Genomic DNA, 15417 nt, shown 5'->3' with positions numbered 1-15417 from the left:
ATAGTGACCCAGAGCCAGGATCGAACCTGGGCCCTGACATCGTGAGGCAGCAGGGCTAACCCATTGCGCCACCCTGCTGCCCCAGCCAATGATGTTTCACCTCAACCTTCAAAGAGCGCTTCAGTAACTGATATTTTATATTTCTACAGCCAGAAGTCCTTTCTACTTCTGAGTTTGTTAGCTTAATGCCAACGTGTGCTAGCCAAACTAGGAGCAGGAGTAGGCTGCTCGGCCCCTTGAGGCTGATTCCCCCATTCAATAAGATCATTGCTGATCTGATTGTCACCTCAACTCCATACTCACACCTACCCTCAATAACCTTTCACCCCCTTGCTTACCAAACATTCAACTAGCTTGGCCTTTAAAATATTCAAAGACTCTGCTTCCACCGCCTTTTGCGGAAGAGAGTTCCAAAGTCTCACTACCATCTGAGAGAAAATAATTCTCCGTCTTAAATGGGCAACCCCTTATTTCTAAACAGTCACCCCTATTTCCAGATGCTCCCACAAAAGGAAGCATCCTTTCCACATCCACCCTGTCTAGACCCCTCAGGATTTTATATGTTTCAATCAAGTCGCCTCTCCAGAAGCCTAGCCTTGTCCAACCATTCCTCATAAGGCAACTCTTCCATTCCAGGTGCTAGTCTAGTCAACCTTCCCTGAACTCCTTTCAGAGAGATTTTGAGCCATGGATTGAATATGTCCAAGATCTACACCACGTGCAGCCATTCCCGTAAGAGTGGGGAGACTGCCACATCAACCGATCTGGTCTGGATTTGAATCCCAGATTTCATAGATAAAATGACAATCTGGGCTAACCAACTAAATCACTGACTCCCTGGGACTCCAAAAATCAAACAAGAGTCTGTGCAAAATAATGAGTTTTGGAGAATGGTGATTATCAAGGAATGTCTTACTATCGGTGATCTAATCAACAAAATGAGGTAACCTATTAAACTGAATGTAATTTGTGGATGTTGTCTGGACAATCACCCCAACACTCCTCACTCTGATTGGATTACTGCTTCGATGAGAGATTAGATATTTATGGACTGAGCACCCTGATTGCTACTTTCTGGTTCTGCCGTCTTACGCTATCACTTTCAAGAACCCATTTTAGCTTGTGAGTATCTTTGAGCGGTAGTTTATGGCAGTGAAGGTGAATAAGGAATGCAAACCCTATTGAAATGAAAAATGAAATCGCTTATTGTCACGAGTAGGCTTCAATGAAGTTACTGTGAAAAGCCCTATTGTTGCCCTATTACGTATTTTCTTCTCATGTACTAAATGATCTGTTTGAGCTGCACGCAGAAAAATACTTTTCACTGTACCTCGGTACACGTGACAATAAGTAAATTCAAACCGGGTTTTTTTGATCATCATTATTTTGTTACCAGCAGTAATCCATTTAAATCTGGCAATCTGGCATTGAGATGTTGGTTCGGTAATGGAGGATTCAACCTTACATACTACAGTGATGTTTACATGCAGTTCCTAATCACATGCGATGCTATCAGTAATGATTTTTATCGTCTGTGTGATTATTAGATTGAACAATCCTCAGTAAACATTATTGAAACAATTGGATTGTTAGGGAGTTAATCAACACATAATTGTGCATTGGAAAAGTAAGCAGGCAGTTTGATTTAATTATACAAAATGATGCAACTGTAAGCTAATTAAAACAATGGATAAGAGTAATATAATCTAGTAGGCCACTCATGTACAATTTTCCATGAGGTAACATTTTTATATGGATGAATCTGACACTGCTACCCCCCTACCCTACCCCACCCCCACCCCACTGTTTCTATGCCTCCGATCAAGGTGCAGCAGACAATTTAATATAGATTGTGTGCTCTGCGCTCAGATTTTGATATCGCACACATTACCAATCATTTTTGAAGCTGACTTGGAGCACAGGAGATTAGATCCTCCATTAAAAAAAATCCTAGTGTAAGATTGTATCAGGCTATAATACTAATTAAAAATTGTAGCGCATAACATGAATGATATAAGGAATCCTCCCATTGCTTGGCATTAAGTGCTTCCCATGTGATATGAAATTACTGTGATTCAGCGCAGTTGTCAGTGCACTGGGAAATTTAAGCCTTTATCAATTCATAGATTCCTCGTTCTTGTTTAAATGAAATTAATCGCGAATATGTTCATTCTAAGCGGGATTTCACCCTGCAGAACTGATCCTGACTTTGATTTCTTACGGTGCAGTTAAGGTAATGATTCTCGTCCTACATTTCATCATAATATCCTTTAGATGTTTCCAATTTTAGTTCCAAAGTTAAAAATAATCCCTGAAAATATAGCTGCATTGTTGACTAATTTTATGAAGAAAGACATTGTGATTTTTGAGATTCTAACGCTGTGCAGGATTATTGTAGCATTAACCAGGAACCTAAAACAAAAATTGAATAAGATATCTGAAATTGAAGGATATCAATGAAGTAAACTCCCATTACATTATTTTTCATGATTAATGCAGACCTGTATGAAGCACATGATTTTCAGGATTTAAAATAGTTAAATCCAGAATCAGTTGGACCCAATTTAAACCCATTCAAAATCCAGAGTTATAATTGGACCCAATATGTCAGTGATGAACATATGGGTTTCATGTGGATGGAAAGCATGTTTCTAAGGTTTCTGCTTCTCAAGATCGGCTGCATTTGTTGCCAATGATGTTTCGACTCATGTGCAACTGTACAGAAAACTCAGGGTAGTCGGATATGCATTGGACAAAACTGATTCGGCATTTTGCCGAAAATGTAATTTGAGTGGCAATCAGGCAGTATTCCAACTGTGACTTCAGACAATTAATCTATGTACAATCTTAACAACAATAGCATCCACTTATTTTGCACATTTGATGTAAAATGTCCCAAGGTGCTTTACAGGAATGTCATCAGACAAAATTTGACACTGAACCACAAAAGAGCTGTTCGTAAATGTTGGCCAACAGGGTAGGTTTTAAGGATCATCTTAAAAAAGGAGTGAAATGTAGGAATACAGCGAAATTTATGAGAAAATCCCAGGACTTGTGACCTAGCCAACTGAAGATAGAACACTGGTGGAGGCGATGAAAATTGGGGATGCGCAAGAGTCATGGAAGATTGCAGAAATCTCTGAGGGTTGTAGGACTGAAGGAAGTTACAGAGATAAGGACAACCCTGAGTTCAGATAATGGGCAATTCTGTAACATCGTCTGGTGTCTGGCGCATACGCATAAGGATAATGTGATTGGGTCATCTGAAAACGTTAAGTTCCTACACAGTGTGGTTAATTGTTGTGTAAGGTAAAGGATATGGAAAACAACAAACAATTCATCCATGTGAGGTGAATCTCAATGCTGTTCATTCTGTAACACAGAATATGATTAAACTAGTGGGGATGAATCCCTTTAGGAGTCATTTAAAATCCTTAATATGCAATTAAATGTACAGCAGAAATAGATTAAGAAGTGACTAACTGCACTGAATAATGGTTACAATGTTCCGTTGTGCTGTAACCTTTCACAAGCTCTGGAGTTTTATCTTGTGTGCAAAATTCTTTATAAAATTGTACAGTTTTATGCGGCAAAGGCACTTTGCTCTGTACCTTGAGCGAATTGTATCAGTAGCAACAGGTTTAAGTAGCTGCTTCCAAGTATTAAAAAAAGTAGGATTAGTGATGGTGTACAAATCTATGAGTTCAACAAGAGCAATTTATGAGCAAATACTCCCAAGGCAAGGCCAGCCTTTATGCCAGGATGTACTTTCATGAATAAAACAAATTGTGCAACAACAGGTCCTTTATTCCAATTTAGACAATCCTTTTGGGTTGAACCCTTTTTATGGAATGGAGCTGTTGTGAAAGGTGTTCCCAAATTCTGTTCTAACCTAAGAGGCCTAACCAAAAATGTAGCTTAACTCTTGCCTTTTGCACAATGGCAGTCTGTAAAATTATAATGCTGAGCTTCAGCAGAAAAGTAAAAATTATTTCTGAAATGTTTTGTCTTGAATTGCTCGACAAACAGAATTATACTCTTATTTGTAATCCAGTTATTAAGGTGACAAGTGCGCTTAAAATACCCGCGATAACTATTTGGAGTGGGGAGGTTGGGGTGGAGGGGGTTTGTTGGTTCAAAAGGGACCCTATCCAACAAAAAGAGATCAATGGAAAATATTTTTCTTTGCTTTCATTTAATATCCCCTCTCCATTGTACTTTGTTATTGCAGCCAATTACTTATCGAGTTCCAGCTTCCTGCAAAAACCTGGGGGAAAAAAACCTTTGCATAACAGAATATCTGCCTGTGTTCTTTGGCAAACACACACTTATTTACATGTTCTTCTCTTGTGTTTTTACTTTTAGGTTTCTACCAAGTAAAGGCCTAGTGATGTACCCACAGATAGGAGACAAACTGGACATTATCTGTCCCAAGGTGGACTCCAGGATTACTGGACAATATGAGTACTTTAAACTGTACATGGTGTCGAAAGACCAAGCAGACAGCTGCAATGCTGTGCCCAGCCCCACACCATTACTCAATTGCAACAAGCCAGATCAAGATGTCAAGTTTACCATCAAGTTTCAGGAATTTAGTCCTAACCTCTGGGGACTGGAATTCAGAAAATATGAGGACTATTTTATTATTTGTAAGTATTCACAATTTTGCAACTTGCTTAGCTAGCTTTGAGATCTTTTACAAACACTTTAAAAAGTCAAAAAGAAAGACTTGAAAAAACTTGCATTCATAAAGCAGCATCTTGGGACATCCCTAAACCAGTGAAGTTCATTTGAAGTACTGTTGTAATGTAACAAACATGGTAGCCAATATGTGTCCAGTGAGGACAAGTGCCAATGAAGCAAATTACCAGAAAATCTGATTTTTAGTGGTGTTGGTTAAAAGATAAATATTGACCAGGACATTGGGAAACGTTCATCTGCTCTTTTTCAGAGTGTTTCAACAAATAGAGTCTTTGAGGTTTGTGTAGTGTTTCACTGTTTTGTTTCCAACCCCATTCATTTGAACCCTTCTGTGTCTGTCAGTTCCCTCACAGTATTGCTGTAAATCATCGTGCACATCCAGCTGATTCCACAAATAAGCTGTTATTTTCCTTTAGTTGTCCACATTCAGTTAACAGCTCACTTCATTTATATAAACTTGGAAAATAAAAAAGGTAATTTCCTTGTACCCAAATGTGCTAAGGGAATAAAATGGCTGCAAAGAGCCAAGATGGATGGCAACTTATTCCACATGGTAATCACTTTAGGTGTAAACGGAAGTCTCGTCTGGAAAATGCTACATGCTGAATTTCAATCCTCGTTAAAATGTGAACAGGATTTTCTTCAGTTTACAATTCTGTCACTAATTCTAAATCAAAAGTCTAATTATTGCCTTAGGTCTTGGCTATTGAAAAAAAAATGTGAACAGGGATTTCATAAAAAGAAAAGTAACATGAGAAATCTTTAACCAAAGACAACTGGCTGTAATAAAACATGAAATATCTATAGCAATACATGAATGCAATAAGTCCAAATGTCAATTTTCTGTATTAACTTCTCCTTCAGTTTAAAAAAAAACTCCATTCTCATGATTTGATTTCAAAATAAAATTGGATGATAATTAAGTTTCACCTTAAGCTTAACCAACATTGAGGGGCTAGGCCGACGCCGGAGGGATTTCCGCCCCGCTAGCTGGCGGAAATGGCGTTTGTTGCCCCGCCAGCTGGCGCGGAAATGCGGCGCATGCGCGGGAGCGTCAGCGGCCGCTGTCAGTTTCCCGCGCATGCGCAGTGGGGAAAGTCTCTTCCGCCTCCGCCATGGTGGAGGCCGTAGCGGAGGCGGAAGGGAAAGAGTGCCCCCACGGCACAGGCCCGCCCGCAGATCGGTGGGCCCCGATCGCGGGCCAGGCCACCGTGGGGGCACCCCCCGGGGTCAGATCGCCCCGCGCCCCCCCCCAGGACCCCGGAGCCCGCCCACGCCGCCTGGTCCCGCCGGTACATACCAGGTTTGATTTACGCCGGCGGGACAGGCAATTCCTGGGCGGGACTTCGGCCCATCCGGGCCGGAGAATCCAGCGGGGGGTCCCGCCAACCGGCGCGGCCGGATTCCCGCCCCCGCCCAATCTCCGGGAGCGGAGACTTCGGCGGGGGTGGGGGCGGGATTCACGGCGGCCAACGGCCATTCTCCGACCCAGCGGGGGGTCGGAAAATGACGCCCCATGTCTATCGGGACTTGTGGGAGGAAACCGGAGCACCCGGAGGAAACCCACGCAGACACAGGGAGAACGTGCAGACTCCACACAGACAGTGACCCAAGCCAGGAATCGGACCTGGGACCCTGGAGCTGTGAGGCAACGGTGCTAACCACTGTGCTACCGGGGTTTCTCACCCATGCGCCATTCACCGGAGGCGGGATTCTGTTCTCCCTCCGCTTGACAGTGGAATTTCCTATTGAAACCACCCCACACCACCACACATTGCGAGCAGGAAAAATGAATTCCAACAAATGGAGAATTCCAGCCTTTATCTTTTGTATAAGTCATTAAACCTCTGCCTTCTTGGGTGTAAGATCCCACGGCACTATTTAAAAAAAGAGCATGAGCGTTCTCCCCATTGTTCTGGCCGACATTTACCCTTCAACAAACTAAAATGGATGTTCTGGTCATTTATATCATAGAATTTACAGTGCATGAAGGAGGCCATTTGGCCCATCGAGTCTGCACCGGCTCTTGGAAAGAGCAGCCTACCCAAGGTCAACCCCTCCACCCTATCCCCATAACCCAGTAACCCCACCCAACAGTAAGGGCAATTTTGGACACTAAGGGCAATTTATCATGGCCAATCCACCTAACCTGCACATCTTTTGGACTGTGGGAGGAAACCAGAGCACCCGGAGGAAACCCACGCACACACGGGGAGGACGTGCAGACTCCGCACAGACAGTGACCCAAGCCGGAATCGAACCTGGGACCCTGGAGCTGTGAAGCAATTGTGCTATCCACAATGCTACCGTGCTGCCCTATCTGATTGCTGCTTGTGGGATTTTGCTGTGTGCAAATTTGCTGTTGTCTTTCGGTATGCTACAACAGTGACCGTGCTTCAAAAATATTTATTTGGTGTTAAACACTTTGGGATGTCCTGATGGCATGAAAAGTGTTATATAACTCCTCTTTTCTTTGACCCTACCACTACGTTGGTCCAAAAGGATCACAAACTGTACTTGTTCCTGCAACCCTTAGTCTGAACAATGTATTTTCAGCTGTTATATAAACAGTTCCATTTAGTTCTTGGAAAAAATAAGAGTATGAGAATGCAATCAAAATGTTAGGTGTTCTTTTGATGATATAGGACCTGTTTGCCGTTGAAATTCAAGGCAAGTTAAAGAAAAATATTGGCACGATAATTTTTAAAATGTGCTTATCAACATTTCTTTACTTCAAGGTGTAAAGTTCAAATTCTCTTACACTTCTTTTAATGAGCATCTACATTCATAGTAGAATATGAAGTGTGTGACTATACAGCTTTAATTAGAATAGAGCAATGAAGAGTTGGACATGAGTGTACTTCACAGCATTTTGCTTGTACTGCATGTCTATTTATAGTCTATAAGCAATGCTTCTCACACTCCTACTGTAGCTGTAAGTCATGCATTGTATAAATTCCCATGCTGGGGAGCTGTCTGTTTTTCTAATCAGTCCTAAATTTATATATGAAACAACCTTATAACAATCTGGATTTAACAAGCTGAGTCCTGACTTGTCCTTGGTTCACAAATTACCAAGGCTGTGAAATTGGCCTTTAGAGTTTCTCCCAGCCTTTCTCAGTCTCCAGTTACAGCACCTTCATTAATTTACAATCCTTTCATTGCTCTAGTAGGACTCCGGGACTAAAAATGAGGGAGCATGCAAATGCTTTGGGTCAGTAAGTAGACCTCATTAGTTCAACTTACAGTTGGATGATGATTACTAGCTATGACAGTGCTCAGAACATGTAACATTTTGAAGTGCTGTCTGTAAAGGGTTGTCTGATGGTGTCTGACTTAATTAATGGAACCCAGGGCTGCACAAAAGCAAACCCTAGAGCTAAACCCAATCCTAAAATTGGGAGACTGGTGAGGACCTTTTATTTGGCGATGGACCCCGGCAGACACAGGCCAAATAAAACAATTTCAATAATTATTTTAAAGATGCCCTGGCCTTGACTTAAAGCAAGAGGCACTTGACATATAGCTAATAATAAGGCTTTCATCTTACACAAGGCATTTAAGTGCTGTGGTTGAAGGCAGCACAGTGATAAGGAATGGTCTTTATATGATGTGTGGAATCATAGTTACTTCTTATATGAGAACTAATGTCAGGAAATGTTATTAGGCACGGATAGAAAGCTTTAACTAGAAACTGCGGTACTAATGTGAAGTTCATGAATAACTGATAATGAAAAGAATGTGGGTATTATTTGGAGTGTAAAATTGTTTCTTGCAAGTACATTTTCATGTAACTGGCTATATTTAAATTCAGTGACATCAGTTAGTTTAAGAACTGCCAGTGCACATGAAAAACAAGTGCATATAAATGTAATGGTTGAGATTCTCCGCCCCGCCAGACCTGTTTTCTGGCATGGTGCGCCCCCTCTAGCAGCGGGATCCTTCATCCTGGCAGCGGGCAATGGGTTTTCCCATTTTGGCCATCTCCAAGCTGTCGGGAATTCCGCGGGCGTGGGTGCACTGTCGGTGAAGCGAAGGATCCCGCCAATGGAGAATCCACCCCAAAAAGTACAATTACATGAAAGCCTTTCACAACCTCGGGACATCCTAAAGTGTGTGATAGCCAGTGAAAGGTAGTCGCTTGTAAAGTAGCCAATTTACACACAGTAATAGTCAAATCATCTGTTTTTTAGTGATGTTTGTGGAGGGATTGGGCAGGGATGAACTCTCTTTTCTTCAAATTGCACATGAACTATTCGACTCCCACCTGGCAGGGTGGAGTGTCAGCTCAATGACTCATTCAAAGGACGGTGCCTCTGAAATTGCAGCACTCCCTCGATACTACATTGAAGCGCCAGCCTAGATTATGTGCTCAATTCTCTGGAATGGAACTTAAACCACAGCTTCTGACTCAGAGGCAGTAGTACTGCTATCGAGTGATAAATAAAATAAATAAAAAGCTGATGACCCCATGTCTGACCCCTTTGGAGATCTATAAGATTTATTGGAGTTACTGTATTAGAAATTGATCATTTGGAATTTGTAAGATTGTGGCATTTTTCTGTTTAGAATCATGCTAAATGGTTGCCATTTTTAGTTCACTTCATACGCAAGTGGCAGAAATCAGGCAGTGAAAATGAAGTGGGGGCTTATCAACCCCTTTCTTGCCATGATCAGGCTGACCATTTTATTTTGTAACTGGCAAGGAACATGCAGCTCATGTTGCCAGGTACTGCAGGCAGCCAGGGCTGGAAGAGGTGCAGCAACGATAGTTTTTTACTTTGTTTTTTTATTGTTTTCTTTGATGTCTGGGACCATAAGAAAACTTTCAGATTCCCTCATTTTGGACTTCCTCTGTCAGCCAGGATTCCCTCTCTGTAAGAACTTACTTTGTGCCAGGTCTTTTCCCCTTGGGGCTGGATTCTCCACTCCTACGCCGAAGTGGCCGCGCCGTCGTGAAAGCCGTCGAGGTTCACGACGGCGCGGAACGGCCCCGGTCCCAACCAATTCAGGCCCTGACAATGGGCCAGGATCGGGGCCGCGTCATCTACATGCGCCAGGTCTTGTCGCCCGCGTAAAAGCGGCGCCGCATAGATGACGCGGCCGGCGCCGCATAACGGGCATCAGCCGCACATACGTGGGTTGGCCGGTGCCAACCCGCGCATGCGTGGTTGTCGTCCTCTCTAAATCCGCCCCGTAAGAAGATGGGGACGGATCTTGCGGGGCCGTGGAAGGAAGGAGGTCCTCCTTCAGAGAGGACGGCCCGACGATCGGTGGGCACCAATCGCGGGCCACCCCACATTCCAGGTGAAGCCCGGTGCAGGATCCCCCCTCCGCCCCCCACAGGCCCCCCCAGCGTTCATGCACCGCCCACGACTGCAGCGACCAGGTGTGGACGGCGCCGGGGGGAACCCGCCATTTTGGCCTGGCCGCTCGGCCCATCCGGGCCTCAGAATAGCGGGGGTGCCGGAGAATCACCATTTTGGATGTCTCCGGCGATTCTCCGGTCCGCGAAACTCGACCGGGCCGTTCCTGCCACTTGGGAGAATCGCAGGAGCGCGTCGGACTGGCGTCCCCGGAAATTATGGCGGCCCAGGCGATTCTCCCATCCGGCGTGGGAGTGGAGAATCGCGCCCCAAGTCTTTGGTGGTAGCCTCCTGGGGCATCATTCTCCGACCCCCCGCCGGTTCGGAGAATGGCCGTTGGCCGCCGTGAATCCCGCCCCCGCCCCCGCCGAAGTCTCCGCTCCCGGAGATTGGGCGGGGGCGGGAATCCGGCCGCGCCGGTTGGCGGGACCCCCCGCTGGATTCTCCGGCCCGGATGGCCCGAAGTCCCGCCCAGGAATTGCCTGTCCCGCCGACGTAAATCAAACCTGGTATTTACCGGCGGGACCAGGCGGCGTGGGAGGGCTCCGGGGTCCTGGGGGGGGGCGCGGGGCGATCTGACCCCGGGGGGTGCCCCCACGGTGGCCTGGCCCGCGATCGGGGCCCACCGATCCGCGGGCGGGCTTGTGCCGTGGGGGCACTCTTTCCCTTCCGCCTCCACCATGGCGGAGGCGGAAGAGACTCTCCCCACTGCGCATGCGCGGGAAACTGACAGCGGCCGCTGGCGCTCCCGCGCATGCGCTGGGAAACTGACAGCGGCCGCTGACGCTCCCGCGCATGCGCCGCATTTCCGCGCCAGCTGGCGGGGAAACAAACGCCATTTCCGCCAGCTGGCGGGGCGGAAATCCCTCCGGCGTCGGCCTAGCCCCTCAATGTTGGAGCTAGGCCGCCAAAAATGCGGAGCCTTCCGCACCTTTGGGCTGGCGCGATGCCCGCCTGATTGGCGCCGGCTTTGGCGCCAGTCACAGTCGGCAGACATCCCGCCGTTGGGGGAGAATTTCGCCCCTGATGTTTGATGTTAACAGGCTGGTGGCTGTTCCACTAACTCTCTGGCCCTTGTGGTCAGGAGTTCAATAAGTGGTACCCTAACAAGATCCTGCCGCTAAAATTGGCAGAATCTCCCTGCTTCTGATCCCTTGCTGCTTGCTCTTCCATGTATCTGCCTGGGAGTTGCACAAATACTGTTATAACAAATATGTAGGGTGTGATCTTAGCAGAATTTGGCAAAGTGTCAGACTCAGTCAGAAAACTGGCATGTAACTCCTGAGTTGCACAGACCAGTTTCCTCGCAGAATCTTGAGCCTATTTGCCAAAAGAAAATGAATGGGTGCGGTTTACGCTGTCACTCTGCTGAGGTGGGGCCTCATAGATCAGGGATCAGGCTCAACAGCGATCAGGGTGCCAGCTTTAATGGCAGCCTAATGGCCCCCAGCCTCCATCACTGAGATATTCCCCCCCACCGCCCTGCCAACAATCTTCAATGGCGTTCCACTCACTACCCACATCCACTACCGGCATTAGACCCCCACACCTCGAAAATCTTCGCTGGCGTTCTGCTCCCTTCGCTTCTCCGCCCACCACATCCACCGCCAACATTGGAACCACCTGGGGACCCAGGTTCAAATCCCGCCACTGCAGGTGGTGAAATTTGAATTCAATAAAAATCTGGAATTAAAAGTCTAATGATGACCTAGGGCGGGATGCTCCGGCCACGCCCGCCCGACGACCGGAGAATCCCCCCCCCCGAGGTCATGGACTTTTCCATTGTCTGTGTCTCGCCCATGGTAATCTTGCAGTGAGCGGGGCAGACAAATCCGGCCTCATGAAACCATTGTCGTAAAAATCCATCTGGTTCACTGATGTCCTTTAGGGAAGCAAATCTGCCGCCCTTACCTGGTCTGCCCTACATGTGACTCCAGATCCACAGCAATGTGGTTGACTCTTAACCGTCTCCTCAAGGGCTATTTGTTTTAGCACACTGGGCTAAATCGCTGGCTTTAAAAGCAAACCAAGGCACGCCAGCAGCACGGTTCAATTCTCCTACCAGCCTCCCCGAACAGGCGCCGGAATGTGGCGACTAGGGGCTTTTCACAGTAACTTCATTTGAAGCCTGCTTGTGGCAATAAGCGATTTTCATTTCATTTCATTTGGGATGGGCAATAAATGGTGGCCCAATCTGCAACACCCATGTCCCATGAATGAATAAACTCCCCCTCCCCCCACCACCAATAATGTGGAAGTATAACTGGCATTCTCTCTGCATCGCACATGAAAGCCCCCCTCCCCCCATGGGGCTCTACTGAAATCTAGGGCGAGATTCTCCGACCCCCCGCCGGGTCGGAGAATCGCCGGGAGCTGGCATGAATCCCACCCCTGCCAGTTGCCAAAGTCTACGGCACCGGATATTCGGCGGGGGCGGGAATCGCGCCGGTTGGCGGGCCCCCCCGCGTCATTCTCCGGCCCGGATGGGCCGAAGTCCCGCCGCTAAAATGCCTGTCCCGCCGGCGTAGATTAAACCACCAACCTTACTGGCGGGACAAGGCGACGCGGGCGTGCTCCGGGGTCCTGGGGGGGGCGCGGGGCGATCTGGCCCCGGGGGGTGCCCCCACGGTGGCCTGGCCCGCGATCGATCCCACCGATCCGCGGGCAGGCCTGTGCCGTGGGGGCACTCTTTCCCTTCCGCCTTCGCCACGGTCTCCACCATCGTGCCCGCAGCATCTCAATGAATGTGTAGAGTTGTACAGCCCCCGTCGTGGCAGGGACAAGGGCAGAAAATGCGTGAGCCATTCAAAACTCCATCGTATTCAGTTGGACCGGAAAATCCCACTGATTGGAGGGGCCGTAAATTTTCACCTCTGGATTTCTGTTTTCACCGTTAGTAAAGTTGGGTGACATGTAAAACAGATGGCTTTGGATCGTATCAATTTGTCACCAGATGACTTAGGTTAACATTAACCTTACCTGTGGTTGATTGATGTTATACATTTTATTAATAGAGCAATGGTATATTGGGGGCGATTCTCCGAGCCCCGTGCTGGGCTGGAGAATCGGCGCAACCGCGCCCCGACGCTGGCGCCCAATTCTCCGAGGTGAGGAGAATCGCCGCCATTTGCGCCGGCGTGTTTGACGCCGCGGGCCGCTGGAATCGGTGGGGATTCTCCGGCCCGGATGGGCCGAGCGGCCGCGTGGATACGACATTCGAGTCCCACCAGCGGCATTCACCCCTGGTCGCTGCCGGCGGGAACTCTGCGCGAAGGGTCGGGGGGGGGGGGGCGGCCTGTGGGGCGGGAAAAAGCGATCTTTCGCCGGGGGGGGGGGGGGGTCTCTGATGGGGTCTGGCCCGCCATCGAGGCCCACCGATCGGCGGGCCGGCCTCTTTCCTCTCCGGGCCTACTTTGTAGGTTGGCCCCTGAACACCGACGCCATGTTGAGTCGGGGCCGGCGCGCTGAAGACGTCCCCCGCGCATGCACAGGTTGGCGCGGCCCAACTGCGCAATGGCGGGTTGGTGCGGCGCCCATTTGGGGACGGGAAGTGAGGCTGGAGCGGTGGTAACCGCTCCAGTGCCGTGCTGGCCCCCTGTGGGGGACAGAATCGGTCGTACCCAGGCCCGTTTCGCGCCGTTGTGGAGTCTACAAAAGATCAGCCATGATCTCATTGAATGGCAGAGCAGGCACGAAGGGTCAGATGGCCTATTCCTGCTCCTAGCTCTTATGTTATGTATGGAAATACTCCATGTTTAATTATTTGGGTCCTGCAATCTTAATTGCTAGCCATGCACCTTGATCAGAAATGCTTTCCTCAATGCTGTAATGGTCAGGATGACAACACCGTGAGAGATGACATTTAAAAAAAAGGACTGAGCTCTCACTAGTAGAAGAAATATGTGGTTGGAGTTGATTCAGCCATCCACTGAAGATGACAGTACAAAATTCTGATATATGCAAACATAATCCTGTTGAATACAATGTAAAGACAGCTACATAATATCAATGGCAGTTTGTGTTGTACAAACATTACATTGTTGTCTTTGATCTAAAAACGCACGACAAACACATGTTTTATTGAAGCAGACAAGTGGAAAATTACTCTAGATTCCTACCGAGAAAAGATTCTCCTTGTAAAGCAGTAAGGTTCACCAGTGGGGCACAACATGACTGTGGCACTTTATTAACTTTACTGGAGGACTGTTTGTAGTCAAAGCAAATAGCTTCATGTACATCATGGTTTTAAAACCAGCTATTGTGCGAAAGAGCGATGTGTTTTCTCATTAGTTATGTTGTATTCCAAACTGTCAGTCGGCATTAACTCAGTGAATGTAGACATCGACTAACCAAGGGATGACCTCCTGCTTAAAACGCTACATTCTGCCTGACTGGAGCCTACAGGGTAATCATTGGGTCATTAATATCATTGCTTCTGTTTGTGATTGGATGGTTTTCAAAAGTGAAAACTACTGGATTGAAACTGGTTGTTTTTAATGCTTCAGAATTATTTTTGATTAACCCTTTGAGCATCTTTGCAGAATCCCAAAGTGATTATCAGTTTATATTCAGGTATTACTAGAGCACTGAATGTACAGATTTTCAAAAATACTTGGTTCTACCTTGATAGAATTCAAGGATTTGCCACCCATAGGTTTTCAACCTTTCATCTTATGATTGGGAAATTGTGGGTGAGGGGAACTTGAATTTTTGATTTGCCCTGCTATGTAGTTAATTTGAGTATCTGTTTTTTATAAAAAATTAGAGTATCCAATTCTCTTTTTTCCAACTGACGGGCAATTTAGCGTGGCTAACCCACCTATCCTGCACATCTTGGGGTTGTGGGGGTGAGACTCACGCAGACATGGGGAGAATGTGCAAACTCCACACGGGGCCAGGATCAAACCCGGGTTCTCAGCGGTGTGAGGCAGCAATGCTAACCACTGTGCCACCATGCCGCCCTTCTATGTTTTTTTAAATAAATGATCATTTGTGCATTTGTTTCCAAAATAGCAAAAGTGTTCACAACTAAATATTTGGTTACTGATTTTGCACCACATACCATAAGCACACAGACGTTGAACATGCTCATCGAAACAAATGTGTCTTTTATTTATGCATTAAACTATTTCTTTTAAACATATTAATGCCTTCACCTTGAACAACAGGGAAAGATTTGGCATTTACTAGTATCCCACAGTGTAATTTTATATTCAAGATCTTTATTTTAGAGAGAGATTGTTTCAATTGTTATGTTGTAAAACATAACCCTCTGCTCAACTTTATATCAATCTTTACTATTGCCCATCAATATATATTCAATCAAGAGAATTATTCAAGAGGGAACTGG

General features: G+C 46.7%; 1 protein-coding gene across 2 annotated transcripts in view; it reads left to right on the top strand.

Annotated features, from left to right (window-relative positions):
- The window catches only part of efnb2a (ephrin-B2a), a 66278-nt gene that overhangs the window by 26830 nt on the left and 24031 nt on the right, over nt 1-15417 (top strand). For both annotated transcript variants that reach the window (XM_072476281.1, XM_072476279.1), the window contains exon 2: nt 4366-4649. In XM_072476281.1, coding sequence (XP_072332382.1) covers nt 4366-4649 — 284 coding nt within the window. The remainder of the gene's footprint in view (nt 1-4365; nt 4650-15417) is intronic.

This window comes from Scyliorhinus torazame, chromosome 15 (assembly GCF_047496885.1).
Source record: "Scyliorhinus torazame isolate Kashiwa2021f chromosome 15, sScyTor2.1, whole genome shotgun sequence".
NCBI classification, from domain to species: Eukaryota; Metazoa; Chordata; class Chondrichthyes; order Carcharhiniformes; family Scyliorhinidae; genus Scyliorhinus; species Scyliorhinus torazame.
The sequence above is the reverse complement of the archived record's forward strand: the minus strand, read 5'-3'. Positions and strand labels throughout refer to the sequence as shown.